At 31.9% G+C, this 19,419-nt stretch overlaps 1 protein-coding gene across 6 annotated transcripts in view; it reads left to right on the top strand.

Annotated features, from left to right (window-relative positions):
* ATRNL1 (attractin like 1) overlaps positions 1–19,419 on the top strand; it is a 705,133-nt gene that overhangs the window by 83,012 nt on the left and 602,702 nt on the right. For all 6 annotated transcript variants that reach the window (XR_014249113.1, XM_082407780.1, XM_082407777.1 and 3 more), the window contains one exon: positions 10,212–10,395. Coding sequence is in view for 5 of the 6 variants with exons in the window: in XM_082407780.1 (XP_082263906.1) it covers positions 10,212–10,395 (184 nt within the window). In the remaining variant the exon portion in view is untranslated. The remainder of the gene's footprint in view (positions 1–10,211; positions 10,396–19,419) is intronic.

Consider the following 19,419-nt stretch of genomic DNA (forward strand, 5'->3'; position numbering starts at 1 on the left):
GAGAAACAGTTTCTGTTTTGCTAGCCAGTATAATTCTTCCCACTGTCTGGAAGACTTTCAGTTGTTACTGCTTTTCCTAGAAATGCTTGGTGTAAGTCATCTGGAGTTCTCTTTGTGGCAAGATTTTAAAATCACAGATTCAATTTATCTGATAGTTCTAAGACTACTCAAGTTTTTTCTCTCTTGTCAGATTTGGTAACTTGGTTTTATTTTCAGAATTTGTTCATTTTATCTAAATTTTCCAATGTATTGATCTAAAGTTCTTCATAATGTGCTTTTAGTGAAGTTTAAAATATTTTATAGCCCTATCCCCTTTTATAGTCCTAATATTGGCTGCCTGGGTCTTCTTACTTTTTGTCTTGATCAGATTCTCCACAAGATTGTAAATCTTAATACTTTTCAAAGTACCAACTTTTGGGGTTATTGATTTTCTTAATATATTCATTTGTCTATTTTATTAATTCTTATTTTTATTATGACCTCATTTTAATATATTTTGATTTGTTATGCTTTTTTCCTTTTTATATTGATGCTTAATTCATTATCTTTCAGGTTTTCTTCATTGAATTTTTAAAAATATATACATTTAAAGCTGTAACATAAACAATGTAAACATGGCTATAGTTGTATCCTACATGATTTGGTATGTAGTATTTTAATTGTTATTTAGCTCAAAATGTGTTTAAGATTCCATATTAATTTCTTCTTTCACTAATGGGTTATTTAGAAGTGCAGTTTAAAATGTTCAAACATGGGGTTTTCTAGTTATTTATTTTTTATTATTAATATCTAGGTTATTGTATTATGGTCACAGAACATATCCTATAGGCTTCCTCCCTCAAAATTATTAGGAAATATTTCAAAAATACTTAAAGGTTGAAAGAATTGTGCAGTGAATTCTCATAGACATACTACTTACCTTCTACAATTAATCTTTTGCTTTTTCACTTACCAGTGTATGATATTTCTCTATCCATCTATCTATTTTTTTGGTATATTTTAAAGACTGTTGCAAACATTAGTACACTTGACTTCTAAACATAATAGCATGCCTGTTGTTAACTAGAGTTCTGTACTCATGTTTTTAATGTAAAAGTTACATACAGTGGAATGCACAAATTTTGTGTACAATTCAATGAGTTTTGACAGAACATACATCTGTAACCCAAATTCATATCAAGTTACAGGACACTGACCATTACTTGAGAAAGTTCTCTCCTGATCCTTCCTAGTTGATACCTGCCCTGCTTCCTGATTTTTTTCATCATCAAATAGTTTTGCCTGTTTTGGAATTTCATGTAAAGGGAATCACACATCATGCACCCTTTTTAAAATAAGGCTTCTTTCACTCACCATGATGCTTTTTAACTTTATACATGTTGTGTTTATTAGTAATTTGTTCCTTTTTGTTGAGTGCTTTTTCAGTGTATGAATACATTGCAGTTTCTTTGTTCATTTTCTCATTGATGAACACCTGGGCTGTTTCCAGTTTTGGACTGTTATGAATAAAATTTCAGTGAACATTCTTGTACAAGTCAACTAGTAGACGTTTTTATTTCTCTTGTCTAAATACCTAAGGATGTTGGTTGGGTCAGGAGGAAGATATATCTTTAATTTTTTAAGAAAGTGCCAGACCTTTTTTCCGAAGTGACCTAATACATTTGTTTATTAAGTTTAGTTAATTACTTGTGTTGTTCAAATCTTTTAGATCTTTACTGATATTTTGACTGTTCTGTCAATTGCTGGAAAGGGTACATTAAGTTTTCCATGATGATGTTGATTTTGTAAATTTTTCCTTATAATTTTTTCAATTTTTGCTTTATATATTTTGAAGCTTTATTACTCTCTTGGAATATTGGTCTTTTAAAATTCATATGTAGTGATCTTTACCTTTAGTAATCTTTTTGCTGCTTTTCCCATAAAGACTACTATTGTATTCTGATATATTGTGGTCATCCCGCAGAAGGGAATCCCCAATATTTGCTTTGGATGTTGAGGCTGATGGTGCCAAGAGAGTATGAAACACGAATACCAAGAAAGTATGAAAGACTTATTATTCACAAAATGAGGCTTTCTGACGTGTGCAGGGCAGGCTCCCAAGCAGGTTTGAAAATGGCTTGAGAGAGCAGGGAAAGGAGATTGGCTTGGTTATGTAATTTTACAGTGTGGGTAAAGTAAGGGAAACATTCATGCAAGCTGGGTCTTGCTTGGCTTAAATTTCCCCTTGGCACCATAGCGGGGAGTAATAAAACAGTTGGTGCTTTATTTATAGTGATCCCAAGGTATCCTTGCCAGTCTATTTCACAAATCACTTAGCAATTAACTTAATAAAAATCTTTTCTCCTGTATTACGTACTTCCAGTGATCAGTCATTCACATGAATAATGATATTGTCTTGGAATAATGTGTTAGCAGGGAAGGTGGTGAGGAGTTGTTGGATTCTAGATTTGTTTTGAAAGTGGTGACAACAGGAATCACTGAGAGGTCATGTAAAATGTGAGGAAAAGGAGTCAAGGATAGCTCTAAGATGTTTGGTTGAGCAACTAGAAGAATGGAGATGCCATATACTAAGTGAGGGAGGCTGAGAAGGGCAGATTTACTTGTCCCAGCACATATGTGTGTGTGTATAAAAACTTCAGAGTACAACTTGATAAGCTTTAACAAATCGATAATAGTTGTTTAAGTGCTACCTCAATTAAGATATAGAACGTTTCTATTACTCCAGAAAGTTTACTCGTGACCCTGTGCAGTCAATCTCTCATGATCGTCTAGCTCCAGGTAACCACTGATCCTTCTGTCAATATAGTTTTGCCTCATTTCAAATTTCATATAAATGAAATCATGTGGTATGTGGTCTCATTGTATTGGCATAATAATTTTGAGGTTCATCTAAATTTTTGCTTGTGTCAGTAGTTGGCTTCTTTTTAATCTTTTTAATCTTGAGTGGTATTTCATTGTGTGGATAAGATATAATTTGTTTATGTGTTCACTAGTTAGTGGACATTTGGGTCCAGTTTTTAGGTCTTTTGAATAAAAGCTGTTGTGAATATTTGCATACAAGTCTTTGTTTAGGCATATGTTTTCCGTTCTCTTGTGTAAGTGCTGAAGAATGGGATTGCTGGGTTATTTGCAGTTATGACCCAGTGTTTCCTCGCATTTCCTGTGTCATGAGAACAATAGCAAATGATAATAAGAAACGTGTAGAAAAAGACATGATTTACAACATAATCAAATTGCTTAACACCAGTGACTTTTTCTCATTTTTCTCATTATCAACTGCTCTTTTTAATTACTCAAGTAATAAATAACAATTACATAAAAGTCTGCAAATTCAAATAAGAAAAAAAAAAAAGAATTACAGTTTTCAATAGCTATGATAAGTATAGAAGAAAGGCAATGACTATGTACATTTTTAAAATTGAGCCCCTGCAGTAAATTCACTCATTAATTATAATTTTAAAAAATAATGAATGATAATATTTATAAGGTGTAGCAGTAAATGGATGGAGCTTCTCACTTGAAAGTGACCAGCCTGGGTGCTTAAGGCCTGAGATTTTTTTAAGAAATAAATATACAATTGTTCTTTGGTTGAAAGAGTTTCCTTTCCCCATTGAATTACCTTGGTACATGTGTTGAAGAGTCAACTGACCATGTATGTATGAGTCGACCTTTGGTCCATTAATGTATATTATGTTTAATACCACACTCTATTGATTACTGTAGCTTTGTAAATCAGGCAGTGTCAGTCCTCCATCATTTGTTTTTGTTTGTTTTGTTTTCAGAAGTTTTGGGCTCTTCTAGGTCCTTCACATTGCCATGTAAAATTTAGAATCAGCTTGTCAGTTTATTAAGAAAAAGCATGTAGGGATTTTAATTGGGGTTGCATTACATCTATAAAGGGGAAAATTGAGCCTTTAACAATATTGAGTCTTCTAACACATGGGCATGGTATATTTCAGCATTTGGCACCCTACAACTTTGCTGAACACACTTACTATTCCTTGTAGCTTTTTGGTAGATTCTTTCTTATTTTCTATATAGATGATCATGTGTTATGCTCATGCTAATAAACATTCTTCTTCCTTTTCAATCTATATACCTTTTATTATTATACTGCTAGGATCTCTGGTACAATATTGAGTAGAGGTAGTGAGAGCAGACATTCCTGTCTTTTTTTTATATTTTAGGAGGGAAAGCTCCAGTCTTTTAATTACTGTAGTATTACATTAGCGGTATGTTTTTTTAATGCCTTTTATCAGGTGAAGGAAATTCGCTTTTATTCCTAGCTTGCTGAGTATTCTTCATGAATAATGTTAAATTTTGTCAGTTAATTTTCTGCATCTATTGAGAAGATCATTTGTTCTTTTATTTTCTTTGATTTCTTAATATGGTGAATGACATTGACTTTCAGATGTTAAGCCACTATTGCATTCTTGGATAAATCCCACTTGGCCATAATGTATTACCCTTTTCATATACTGCTAGAATTGATTTGCAAAAATTTTGTTAAGGATTTTTATGTTTATGCTCATAAGAGATATTGGACTATAGTTTACTTTTCTTGTAATGTCTTTGTCTGCTTTTACAGGCTGTAATGGTAAAATGATTTGGGGAGTGGTAAAATGGGGAGTGATAAAATTTGGGGAGTGTTTCTATTCTATTTTCTGTAAGAGTTTGTTTAGAATTGGTATCATTTCTTTCTTAAATGTTTGGTAGAGTTCACCCGTGAAACTATCTGGCTCAGAAACTTTCTTTGTAGGAAAGATTTTGACTATGGCATTTATTTTCTTTAATAAATGTTAGCAATATTCAAATTATCAATTTCTTTTTGAATGAGATTTGGTAGTTTGTGTTTTCAAGTAATATGTCCATATCATTTAAGATGTTAAACTTATTGGCATAAAGCTGTTCATTATATTCCCTTATACTTAATATTTGTGAAATCTGTAGTGATATCTCCTCTTATATCTGATATGAGTTATGTGTGTCCTATTTTTCTTGTCTGTCTGACTAGAGATTAATAGGTTAATCAAGTTTATTGACCTTTTCAAATAACCAGCTTTTGTTTCCTGTTTTCTATCATATTGATTAATGCTTTGTTACATTTCTTCTTTGAGTTTTATTTGCTCTTGTTTTACTGATTTCTTAAGATGGAAGAATAGATCATTGAAATGAGATTGAGACCTTTTTCTTCTTTTTAAAAATATCAGTATCGTTGTAAATTTCCTTCTAAGCCAGTAGTTCTCACACTTGATGCATAGGAATCACCTAGGAGGTTGTTAAAATAGATTGCTGTGCCCTAATCCCTGATTTTCTTATTATGTCAGGATTGGTGCCAGGGAATTTTCATTTTTAAAAAGTTTCCAGGTAATGCCAATTGATGCTTCAGGGAACCACTGTTGAGAATGACTGCTTTAAGTACTGCTTTAGCTGTATCCCACACGTTTTGCAATGTTGCATTTTTTGTTTCCATTTCGTTCAAAATGTTTTCTATTTTTTTGTGTGTTTCTTTCCTTTGGCTCCTGGGTTGTTTAGTAGTATTTTGTTTGATTCAAATATTTGAAGATTTTTCCGATATCTTTCTTGCCATTATTTCTTGTTTAATTCTATTATTGTCAAAGACTATGTTTTTTAAAGTTAAAATTTTTCTTGAGTCTTATTTTCTGGCCCAGAATATGGTCTACCTTGATGAATGTTACATGTGAATTTGAAAAGATGTGCATTCTGCTGTAGTTGGTTGGGGTGTTCTATAAATGCCAATTATATTATGGCTGATGGAGTTATTCACGTCTTCTATATCTTTACTGATATTCTGTTCAGTATTTTTCTTGGTTCTTGAAAAACCAGTGTAGAAACCTCCAGTTATGATTGTGGATATATCTATTTCATTTTTAAGTTCTATTAGTTTTTGCTTCACTCATTTACTTATTTTTAAATTTTTTAATATATAATTAAAATTAATTTTAATTTGAAGTATAGTTGATTTACAGTGTTGTGTTAGTTTCAGGGGTAGAGCAAAGAGATTCAGTTATACATACATATATATCTGTTTTTTTCAGATTCTTTTCCCTCATAGGTTCTTACAAAATATTGAGTATAGTTCCCTGTGCTATACAGTAGGTCCTTGTTGGTTATCTATTTTACATATATGTTTCACTCATTTAGATGTTCTGTTATTGGGTGTTACACAATTAGAATTGTTGGTTCTAATGATAAATTGCCCTCTTTCAGTCCCAGTTTCCTTCTGTTGTCTTTTCTGCCTGAAGAACTTATTTTAGTATTTCCTTTAGAGTAGGTCTGCTGGCCATGGATCAGCTTAATTTTTTTTACATCTGAGAATCTGTTCATTCTACGTTCATCACTAAAGGATATTTTTGCTAGATATAGAATCCTGAGTTATAGTTATTTTTATAGTTATAGTTATTTTTCAGCACTTCCTTCTGTCCTGCATGGTTTCTTAGGATAAAATCATAGTCATTAACTGTTGTTCCCCTATAGGTAATCTGTTATTTTTCTGTAGCTGCTTCTGAGATGTTTTCTGCACTTTTAGTTTTCAATGATTTCATTGTGGTGTGAATTTCTTTGAATTTATCCTATTCGTGGTTTGCTCAGCTTCTTGAATCTGTAGGACTATTAATTTATTAACTACTTTTTAATTTTATTTTTGTAGAGGTTACTCTAGAGTTTACAATATGCTTATTTAGCTTTTCAGATTCTACCTTTAATTAATGTTCTACCACTTCACATATAGTGTCAGAAACTCAGACTAGTATCCCTGCATTTCCCTCTTTTAATATCATATCTCATGTTATGAAGACCATAACAAATTGTTATAATTTTTGTTTTGGGCACTTAATTATCATTTACTGGGAGGGAAGATGAGAAATGACACCTTTAATATTTACCCACGTATCAGATACTTCCTATACTCCTCATTCATCTATATAAATCCAGATTCTGTCTGGTTTCAAGTATCATTTTCATTCAGCTTGAACTTTTTTATAGGGCAAGGCTGCAATAATATATTCTCTCTGTGGTTTTTTTTTTTTCCTTTATCTGAAAAAGGTTTTGTTTTACTTTCACTTTTGGAAAATATTTTGTGGGATATAGAATTCTACTTTGATAGTTATTTTTTGGTATAGAATTCTGGGTTAATGGGTTTTTTCCCCATTCTCAGTAGTTTAAAAGTGTAACTTCACTGTCTTCTGACTTGCATGCTTTCTGTTGAGAAGTCAAGTGGCATTCTTATTTTTGTTCTGCTTGTTCATCTTAATCACTTCATGCTATTCCTTGGCGTAGGTTTCTTTATTTCTTTTTTTTTCTCCTGCTTGTATATCATTGATCTTCTTGGTTTTGTGGATTTATAGATTTCATTAAATTTGAGAAACTATTTTTTCAAACATCATTTCTGTCTACCTTACCACCACACTTCTTGGACTTCTATCATAGTAGAATAGACTACTTGATATTGTCATACAGGTCCCTGATATTCTGTTCGTTTTTTTTCAGGGTTTTTGTTTGTTTTTTTCTGTGCTTCATTTTGGATAGTTTCTATTTCCATATTTTAAATTCATTGTTCTTTTCTCCCAGAGTATCTATAATCTTGTGTTAATTCTATACAATGTATTTTTCATTTCCAGGAGTTCTGTTTGAGTCTTTTTTATCTTCCATTTTTCCCTTATCATGTTCATGTTTTCTGTAACATTATTGAACATATTTGAGTATATTTACAATAGCTTTTTAAACATTCTCTTCTTTTAATTCTATCATCTTTGTTATTTCTGTCTCTATTGATTGATTTTCCTTCTTGTTATGGGTCATATTTTCTTTGCCCTCTGTGCCTGTTAATTTTTTAATGCATTTTGAACATTGTATGTTTTTACCTTGTTGGCTGCTGGACTTTGCTGTATTCCTTTAAAGAGTGTTGGACTTTGTACTAACATGGGGTTAAGCTTCCAGTGTAAGCATTTTGGAGGATCGCTTCTGAGGTCTGTTAGAGTGGATCCAGAGCAACTTTTAGTTTATGGCATCATTGTTTTTAAGAACAAATTGAAACCTGAATGAGTCACAGTGTAGAGTTACTTAAATAAGTTATGTATCATCAATACAATGGAATTTAGCTGATAAAAAATAAAAAACGGGACCTGAAAAGATGTCCCAGATGTTAAGTGAAAAAATAGTTGTAAAATAGCATGATTTTTTGGTACAGATATTTACAGGTATGTATGTACATGCAAGTCATATACATTTGTTTTGTATATTGTAATAAAATATTCAGAATTATAGTTTGAAAATATTCTGAACATAATAATTTGTGAAAAATACCTCTAGATAGTGGGCTAGAGCAGAAGGTAACATTCACTTTTGCATTATACACCTCTTTATTGCTACAATATTTTTTGGTAAGAAGTATGTTTATCTTTTTTTGTTAAAAAGAGAATGAATAAAAACATGAAAACCTTCAGTTTGGCTATATATATATAGCTTTATATATATATATAGCTTTAATAAGTGTTTGAAGTATATTAAAGAAATTTTTCCTGATAAGTTATTATTAACTTCATTCTTTGGAAATTACCTCCAAATGTAATGCCCATTAGTTACAAGAGTACTCTGAAATTTCTTCAAATATGTTTAGTTTTCTCTAAGTAAAATTGGCTTTAACAACCCTTTTTGATACTTCTTTTATGACTACTTTTATGACTGTTGAAGTATCACATTCTACACTACCTTAAAATTGTGTAAGTGTGAAGAATTTTTAAGTATCATCTCTATTTTCTGTTATTTGCTTTGAGTATTTTCAGTGAGTTGTCTAGTATGCCAAAGTTGATGTGAAAAGTTAGGGGGAAGACGGAAGTGTGGCCTATTTAAAGACTAATAATAGATTTCTGTATAGTTGCTCTTTATAATATAAATTTTTTAAGGCCAACGAGATGTGTGTTTTCATCTTCATATTTTTAAAAATATGCCTTGCATATGATTGGGGCTTGTTTTAGTGAATTTGCCATAGAAATAAGAGTCCCTTCTAGATATATCAAGCAGAATGGGAACTTAATATAGGGAGTTAATTACAAAAATCCTAGAGACACCAAAATGAGGGTATCACCCAGAAATCTGGAGCTGCTACATACCCAGGCTGGAGCTTAGGACCACATTTGTAATTGAGCTACTTACTATAGGTGCTACTGCTGCCACTGCGCAGGTGCTACCCCTGCTGCTGTTGCTATAAAACCACCACTGCCATTACCTACTGTAGTCACCTACCTGTTCCTTCTGTTAGGGAAGAAAGCAGAATCTTTCTTCCTTTTGCCTTCTAAGCTCTCCCCAGTACTTTCATTGGTGGAAACTGACAGTAACACATCTGTCAGCGAGTCTTGGAAATTTAATTTTTAGGTTTTTATCAATAATACAAAGGACTCTTAGAAGGGACAGTGGGACTCATAACCAAGAGATAAAAGACCAGCAGAGTGCTAAAAATTGTTAAGGGCAAGAGTCATATCTTAATTTTAGTCTTTGTAATATCAGTGACTAAACTCACAGCCTGTGACATAATAGGCTCTCATAAACTATTTGTTAAGTCTTTTTTTTCCAGGTTTGTTTACAAGTACAGAAATGTATGTGAGAATAAAGTTTTCATTTTCTCTCTCACATACAAAAATTAGATATTTTCAGTATTTCAGAGTTTAATTAAAATTTGCAAAAAGACCAGTCTTACTTACCTTCAATCCCTAGCACCCAACGTAGTAAGTAGCACATATTTATTTATTTAAAAAATAACTTTATTTATTTATTTGTTTATTTTGGCTGCGTTGGGTCTTTGTTGTGGTGCGCGGGCTTCTCATTGCGGCGGCTTCTCTTGTTGCAGAGCATGGGCTCTAGGCATGTGGGCTTCAGTAGTTGTGGCACATGGGCTCAATAGTTGTATCTCGTGGGCTCTAGAGTGCAGGCTCAGTAGTTGTGGCACATGGGCTTAGTTGATCCGTGGCATGTGGGATCTTCCCAGACCAGGGATTGAACCCGTGTTCCCTGCATTGGCAGGCGGATTCTTAACCACCTAGCACATATTTAATAATTTTTTTAATTAAATGATTATTAGGTATACTTTACTCATAAAATGTGGTATTAGAATGAACTTGTTGGTAGTTTGGTGGTATATTAGTTTTATTTCTAAATACTATTAGAGTTCATGATTTATATTCTTTCTCTTACAGCATCAAACACTTGGCTTGTTCCAGAAACTAAAGGAGCTATTGTTCAAGGTGGATATGGCCATACCAGTGTGTATGATGAAATAACAAAGTCCATTTATGTTCATGGAGGCTATAAAGCATTACCAGGCAACAAATATGGATTGGTAGATGACCTTTATAAGTATGAAGTTAACACTAAGACTTGGTGAGTAGATTGGGCAAAAGTACATTGTACATCTTGTACTGGTCATTTCACATATGCCAGAGTTTCTCTAGGGTACATAACTAAAAGTGAAATTGCTGTGTGTGAGGATATTCACATCCTTAACTTTACTACCCGTTGCCTAATTGCTTCTCAAGTCACTGTGATAATGTACACTTCCACCAGCAGGGTATAAGTGTCCTTGTTTCTTCGTAGTCTCACCAACACTTGGTAATTATGAGGATGTTTTCCTTTTGCCAGTGCAGTGGATGTGAATGGTATCGTACTGATATTTTAATGTGCATACCCTGATCGCTATAGTGAATAAGCATATTTTTATGTGTTCATTTGCACTCGTGTTTTCTATTTAGTGAATTGCTTATTGATTTTTCTAGGTATACAAGTTTTAAAATAGAATTTTTGTTTTACTCATTTTCTTTTGTAGGACGTGGGAAGTGACCCCCTTTTTGTTTTTAAACACTAAACATTCTTTCAAACTTATATGAAATTACTTTATGTGTTTAAATGAAATACAGTTTTCCACCAAATTGTGATTTGTTCTATCCTCTTCACTGTCACTTTCAAACATATATTCTAATTCACACTTTATTTGAAAAAAGGGAGATGAAATTTAAAAAATGAAGACTTTTCCTTTGGGTAATTTTCCTAATTTTCATTTTTTTAGTTTAATAAAATGCAGTATTATATTTTAGTAGATAGGCTACGTTGTTGAGCTATTAGTAAATGTGTGTTTAGAGAAATTCTTTTTCAATGGGGAAATGGATTATTCTGGACTACTATTTCCACTGAGAAAAATTAGGAATTACATCTTTTAAAGGCATCATAGGACTATAAAGACAGTCCTATTTGTTGGTCAAGATTAAGGAGAGATAGAATGAAAAGGGAGGTATGATTGGCATTTTGCACAACTTTTGTCCTTGAGACAATTATAAATCCTGAAAACTGCCTGAGAAACTGAGCAGAGCTTTGGTCAATCAATATGGAGGACCAAAATGGATTTCTAGGTGTGCCAAGGAATAGGGGTCTTGTTAGACACTTAACGATGTAGTCTGGTTCCTGAAGTTCTAAACCTATGAGTGAGTATAAACTTATCTTTGAATCATCATGGTCTTTCATTGGTTTTGGTGCTGTGCCCATAGTCTAACTTGTGGCAGAGCAAAAGTAAATCCTCTCTTGAGGAAGACAATATCATACAGAGCCTCAAATTATTTCATATACAATATCTGTTACAAAACAAAAAATAATAAGGCTTAGGAAAAGAAAAGCCATGAAGAAAACCCAGCCATTTGAAATATACCTATAGGATAATGGCATTTTCAGACAGAAACTTTAAAATAATTAGGATTTTATGATCAAGGAATTAAAATATAAAGTAGGAAAATATTAACAAACAACTGGAAACTTTTACTAAAGAATCAAATGGAAATTATAGAAATGGAAAGTAGATTAAATGAACTAAGAATTCTTTGGATATGTTTACAGCAGGTTAGACACAGCTGAGGGGGGATTAACGAAATGGAAGATGGGTCAGAAGGAAATACCCATGTTGAAATAAAGAAAGACAAAGAATGAAAAATAAAACAGGGAAAGAAATATAAGGGACTTGTGGAAATGTTCTAACATGCATGTAATTGAGGTCCAGAAGAAGAGGATTGAGAAGATAATGTGGAGCACTGTTTGAAGTCTTAAATGACTGAGAATTTTCAAAAGTGACAAAGGATAGCTAGCTACAAATTGAAGAAATTCCTTGAGTACCAAGGGGGTGAGTACCAAGAAACTTACGCTTAGAAATGTCACTGTAAAACTGATGAAAACCCAAATAGAATGAGAAAAGCAGCCAGAGGGGAAAAAAGGCATATTCTCTTTAAAGAAGCAACACTAAGACTGACAACTGGTTTTTTAACTGAAAAAACAGAATCTAGAAGACATGGTGTCTTCAGATGGCTGAAGGAAAATGTCATCAGTCCAAAGTTCTTCACCCAGTGAAAAACCCTTAAAAAATGAAAGGAAAACATGTACTTTTCAGAAAAACAAGATGAATTTGACAGCAGCAGACCTGCAATACAGCAAACACTAAATAAAGAAAATGCTAAATAGATCTTCAAAATATTGAAGTAGAAGAAAAATGATCCTAGATACTAGAAGGAATAGAGAAATGGAAAGGGTATATCTAAGAGATTATTTATTATATAATACTATAATAGTAATAGAGGCTTAAATATATACAAAATTTAAATGCATGATAATAGCAGCACATAAATCAGGAAGAAGGGTAAACGGTGTTCAACATTACTAAGGTCCTTGTATCATATGGGAATTGATAAGAAACTAATTTATAGTAGACATTAATAGTTAAGGATTTATATTGTAATCATTAGGTAACAACAAAAAATAAAAGTAAAACACTGTATATCTAACAGGTGAATAGAGGGAAAAATGAGAATAGTACTTAATGCATTTGGAAGAAAACAAGAAAGGAATAGAAAGGAAACAAAGTAAAGTTGGGACAAATATAAAGGAAGATGGTATATTTAACTCCAAATATGTCATAAATACACTAAATGTGAGGAAGTAAATATTCCAGTTACACTGAATGTAGGAGACAAATATTCCAGTCAAAAGCTAAAGATTTTTGGACTGGGTATAAAAATAAAACCTAGCCCTATGCTGCTTAGAAAATATACAAAAAGTATAAAAGTATTTAAAACTTTTGAATCAAAATCAAGATGATTATGATGCTGCCAAGAGGGACATTTATAACTTTAAATGCATTTATTAGGAAAGATTTTAAAAAGCTTGAAAATCTGTCTAAGAAGTTAAAAAAGTTAAAAGAACAGCAGATTAATCCCAAAGAAGGGATAAAGTAAATAATGATAGGGAAAAGAAAGAGAATAGGAGATAAAGTACAAATTAGTGAAATAGAAAACAAACATATGGTAGAGATGATCATATAGCCACCAAAAATCAACAAAGTTGGTTGTTTGTGAAGAATAATAGGTAAATCCCCACCCAGATTTAGAAACAAAGATTACAATTGGCCCTCTGCATCTGTGGATTCAACTAACCATGGATTGAAAATATTAAAAAGTATTCCAGAAAGTTCCAAAAAGCAAAGAAAACTTGAATTTGTCATGTGCCAGCAACTGTTTACATAGCATTTACATTGTATTTACAACTGTTTACATAGCATTTACATTGTATTGGGTATTATAAGTAACCTAGAAATGACTTAAAGTATACAGGAGGATGTGTGTAGGTTATATGGAAATACTATGCCATTTTATATAAGGGACTTGAGCATCTGTGGATTTTGGTATCCAGGAGGCTCCTGGAACCAATCTCTCACAGATACTGAGGGATGGAACCAATCTCTCGCAAATAACCCAAATCCAGAATGAAAAAGGACATTACAGACATTAAGTTCTACAGACATTAAAAGGTAATAAAAGCATATGATAAGCAGCTGTATGACAGTGAATTTAAAAAAAAATCAAATGAACCATGTCAAATGTCTAGAAAAATGAAACCAGAATTGACACATGGAAAGATAGAAAATTGGAATAACATTATAGCAAAGAAATAGAATCTATACTTGAAACATTCTTCCCTTAAAAAAGAAACACAAACAAAACAAGACAGAATAAAACCAAAAACTGTCCAGGCCCAGATCACTTTACTTTGGGTGAATTTGCCCAAACATTTAAGAAGTACATATTTAAGAAATGATACCAGTCCTTCACAAAATTTCAGAGAACAGAAATAATTATTTTGCAATTTATGGGGCTGGCAAAACTTTGATACAAAACTATGAAAAAGATATTACAGGTAAGTAATTATAGTGTTATATTTTTCATGAAAATAGATACAAAATATTAGGTGAATCCAGCAATTTATGAAAGGTATAATACATCATTTGGGTTCACTCTAAGAATATAAGGTTAATTAAAAATTCATAAAATCAGAGTAATTAACACATTAAAAGAATAAAGAAGTGAAGGCATATAATCTCAAATGTTGCAAAGGAAAGTTTAGATAAAATTTAACAAGTATTCATGATAAAAACTCAAATACAATAGGAATAGAAGCAAACTATTTGTGTGGTAAAAGGTACAAACCAATAGAAAAACTTTATTGCAAACATTATAGTGTAATGTTGAAAAATTTTCCTTTAAGGTTAGGAATGAATAAGAGTGGCTACTATCAGTGTTTCTATTCAACATTGTATTGGCATTTCCAGCCAGTGCAATAATACAATTAAAGTTAAAGGGAATAACAAAATATAAAAGATATATGGGTAATAGGTTGCTAGATATAAGGTCAATATAAAGAAAACCTATCCAATATAATTCTGTATACCAGGAACAATTAGAAAATGATGATTTGAAAGCAATACAATTTTAAATACAATTTAAAAGCAATACAATTTATCATCAGAACATCAACAACCTGAGACGTAAATGTAATGACATATACACAGGATCCTTCCATAGAAAACTCAAAAACCGTGTGAGAAATTGAAGACCTAAATAAATGGAAGATACATAATGATAATTAATTGAAACAATATTGTAGAGATATCTATTCTGCCCAAATTGATCTTTAGATTTAATGTAATCCCAAAACAAAATTGCAGAAAGTATTTTTCTTTTAGAAATTGACATGCTTATTCAAAAATTTATATGAAAATGCAAAAAACCATTCATAGCAAAACCAAAACTTTCAGAAGAACAAAGCTGGAAGACTTCTAGATTTCATGAATTCGAAGCTACAGTAATTAAGTGTTGCTGCAAAGATAGGGACATAGATCATTGTAGCAAATAGGAATTCCCCAGACAGACCTACACATTTATTGGCACTTAGTGTAACAAAGTTGGCACTACAGAGTCGTTTTTTCAATAAATTATTCTGGGCCAATTGGTATACAATTGAAAGAAATGAATTTGGGGCCCTGCTTCAAATCATGCACAAAAATTAGTTTCAGATCAATTGTAAATCTAAGTATGGAATGTAAAATAATAAATATTGTAGAAGACAACGGGTAAATATCTTTGTTTTTATTGGCAAAGAAAGACTTTAAAAATAGTATTTAAATAGTACTCTTAATAAAGGAAAAATGATAGACTGAACTATGTATGTCTAAAAAATATCACTAAGAAGGTGAAAAGGCAAGCTGCAGTGTAGGAGATATTTGCAACACATAAAGTCAACAAAGGTCTCTATTCCCGAATATGTAGAGAAGTACTACAGATCAACAAGAAAATGTCAGATGACTCAAGAGAAAATGGGCAAGCGACTTGAACAAAAGGATATCCAAATGACCAAAATGCATTTTAAAAGTTGCTCAACCTTATTAGCTACAGGGTAATTTAAATTAAGATAACATTCAGGTACCACTACACATCCACTTAAATGGTTAAAATTTACAAGATTGATAATCCAAGTGTGTATAAACCAGTAGAAGCATTGAAAAACCTTTTGACAGTTTCTCCTAAATTTGAATACATTCACACACCCATATGTAATGTATGTATCCTATGAAATAGCTATTTTAGTTATATATTCAACAAATGCATATATGTATGCAATACAAATATAGTATACATATATACTATATTTCAGACACTCATTATGCAGAGAAATTGTCAAGGATAAACATCATGAATAGCATGTTCATCAGTATTTAGTAGAATATAAGTAACTAATAACATATTTATAAAATTGTCTTATATCATTTTCCAAAACCTCTGACAGCTACATTTTTAGGAAATCACAAAAACTTGATAGTTTAATAAACTAGCTTTGGATACTTTAATGTAAAACTAATTCTCATTATACCAAATTTAAGAAGCTAGAAGAAATCATTTCATGTAACCAGATTAGCATTAATATGAAAACATATTTCAAGTATATGTGATTTCAAAGATTTTTTAAAGTACAGAATTAATATAGTACCACAGAAGCACTATCTAAAACATCCTGTATTTATAAGAATTCCAATTTCTCAAAAATGATTCCTTTTGTATTGTTAGGATGTTTTATTAATTAGTACTGTATTATCCTTTGCTAAGAGACTTTTAATTTGCTGTAATGATTTTGAGTACCAGGGCCATTATGGTCTTGATTTCTTAGCCTTGTTAGATGAGGTGTCTCATAACGTTTTTTGCACATATGTGTTTGTAGAGCTTGTAGTAGGAGCCCACATCTTCATTTTTCTTCTATGTCAAGGCTTTTCTGTGATAGTAGAGACCTCAAATTTTCTTGTCCTATTGTTGAAGTCGTTTTCTCTATTATTGTGTTCCTTTAAAACACAATAATAAAAGCACAATATGTTTTAACACATAAGGAACATATTAAACATTATCATTTACAACTTGCAACTGTAATTATAAATTTGGTATTTTTTCCAGTTTTTTCCAGTTAAAAAAAGATTTCAACTATACTTCTAGAAATATTAAAAAAGAAAAGTGGTGAGTCTAATGTTTCCTCATGATTAGATTCAGGGTTTGCATTTTGGTAGATCACTAAAATGTGTTCTATGAATTTTTTTTTTTTTGGAAAAAAACTTCTACTGAAATAAAATTCCTATAACATAAAATTCTCCATTGTGGCCATTTAAGTGTACAATTCAGTGGTTTTTAGTATATTCATAGTGTTATGCAACCATCACTAATTCCAGAATATTTCCATCAGCCCCAAAAAGAAATCCTATACTTTCCTATACCCTTTCCCTCCATTTCCTGGAAACCACTAACCTACTTTCTGTTTCTATGGATTTGCCTATTCTCAATATTTCATATAAATGAAATGTACAGTATGTGACATTTTGCATCTGGCTTCTTTCACTTAGCATAATTTTTCAGGGTTCATCCACGCTGTAGTATATTTCTGTACTTAATTCTTTTTTATGGCTGAATAATATTCCACTGTATGAATATACCTCATATTGTTAATCCACTCATCAGTTGATGGACATTTGGGTTGTTTTCAATTTGGGCTATTTTGAATGAGGCTGCTATGAACTTTCATGCAGAGGTTAACTTTCATATCTTGGTTAAAGTAATGGTTAAAGTGTTTCCACGTTTCTCCACTGTAAAGATACAATTTTTCCTTTTTAAATTAATAAACACTGTGTGGAGATACTTTGAGACTATGTAAATATTTTGTTTCTCATTAAACTTTTACACACTAGTTTTAGCATCCATTGATCATTCTTGGTATCACTGTGATGGTTACCAAATGGTGATATTGTAATATTATTCCTTGTAAATATCCCAAGTTGTGTGTTCACTTATATCAGTATCAATTGATGGATTTTTATTTTAATCAATGTTCTATAATCAATTACTATTCTTTATTTTGGTGTTCAGAGTGTCCCAGATTTGGCCATCATGAGCTTCTTTCAGTAAGAAAGCTCTATTTCTTTCATGTCTCTATTCTTTAGACATGTCCCCAGTCACTCTAGTGCATTTCTACACTTTCTGGCACAGATGCAAAAAAAAAAAAAAAAAAAAAAAAATCTGTTTACATCTTGTAGTTTCCCTGCTGGAGTAAGTCATTTCCCCCAAGAAACCTAGATTACTTTTAGTAGAGAATGGTATTTAAAAACCAAGATTAGGGGACTAGGTATGTTTATTACTTTTTTGATGTGTTTATAGACCCTATCAGAAGATGGAGCCAGAAAATTTACAAAGACACAGATGTTTATACTTATTTATAGAAGTGGGTATATAGCTCTGTCTCTGTATATATGTCTGTCTGTCTAAACCCTGTCTGTCTAAACTGCATAATGATGTAATACAACATTACAGGATTTATTTTAGACTTCTGTCTTCCATATTTGTAAATTCCTTTTGAAAGTGAGAAACCCGGATCCCACTTTACAATTCATATATTTTAAAAAATTATCTGCTTACCAGGTACTAAGGGTTGGGTTTATTTATTGCAGTAAAGATATCATATCTGGAAAAGCAACTGCAGTTTTTATCACCACCATTTTATTTTGTTGTCCTTTAATTAATAGACTTAAGTTTTTAGAACTGTTTTAGGTTTAAAGAAAAGTGAGCAAAAGGTATGGAGATTTCCCCAATACTCCCACATCTTCACCACCCCAAGTCCCTCTATTATTAACATCTTGCATTAGTGTGGTACGTTTGTTACAATTGATGAGTCAATATTGATACATTATTATTAACTAAAGTCCATAGATTACATTAGGACTTACTTTTGTGTTGTTGGTCCAGTGGGTTTACACCATGTATAATGACATATTCCACTGCTACTGCATCATATAGAATAGTTTCAGTTGCCCTAGAAATCATGTGTGCTCACCTCCCTCTCTCCCTGCCCAACCTCTGGCAACCACTGATATTTTTACTGTCTTCATTGTTTTTGCCTTTACCAGAATGTTATATAGTTGGAATCATACAGTATATATCCTTTTTTAGATTGGCTTCTTTCACTTAGCAATTTGCATTTAAGGTTCCTCCAAGTCTTTTCATGGCTTAATAGCCCATTTCATTTATCACTGAACAATATTCTATTGTATGGATGTGGTACAGTCGTTTATCCATTCACCTACTGAAGAACATCTTGGTTGTTTCCAAGTTTTGACAGTTATGAATAAAGTTGCTATAAACATCCACTTGCAGTTTTTTTGCGTGGACATAAAATTTCAACCAATGAGTGCAATTGTTGGATTGTGTGGTAAGGGTGTTTATTTTTATGAGTATGTTTAGTTCTGTAAGAGTGGTTGTACTATTTTTCATTCCCACCAGCAATGAATGTTGCTCTGCAACCTTGCTAGCATTTGGTGTCAGTGTTTTGTATTTTATCCATTCTAATAGGTAGTGGTATTTCATTGTTTTAATTTGTAATTCCCTAATGACCTATAATGAGCATTTTCCCATATGCTTGTTTTGCCATCTGTATGTCTTCTTTGGTATCTGTTCAGACCTTTTGCCAATTTTTAATTGGGTTGTTTGTTTTCTAATCGTTGAGTTTTAAGAG

Source organism: Balaenoptera borealis, assembly GCF_965194805.1.
Source record: "Balaenoptera borealis genome assembly, chromosome: 10".
NCBI classification, from domain to species: Eukaryota; Metazoa; Chordata; class Mammalia; order Artiodactyla; family Balaenopteridae; genus Balaenoptera; species Balaenoptera borealis.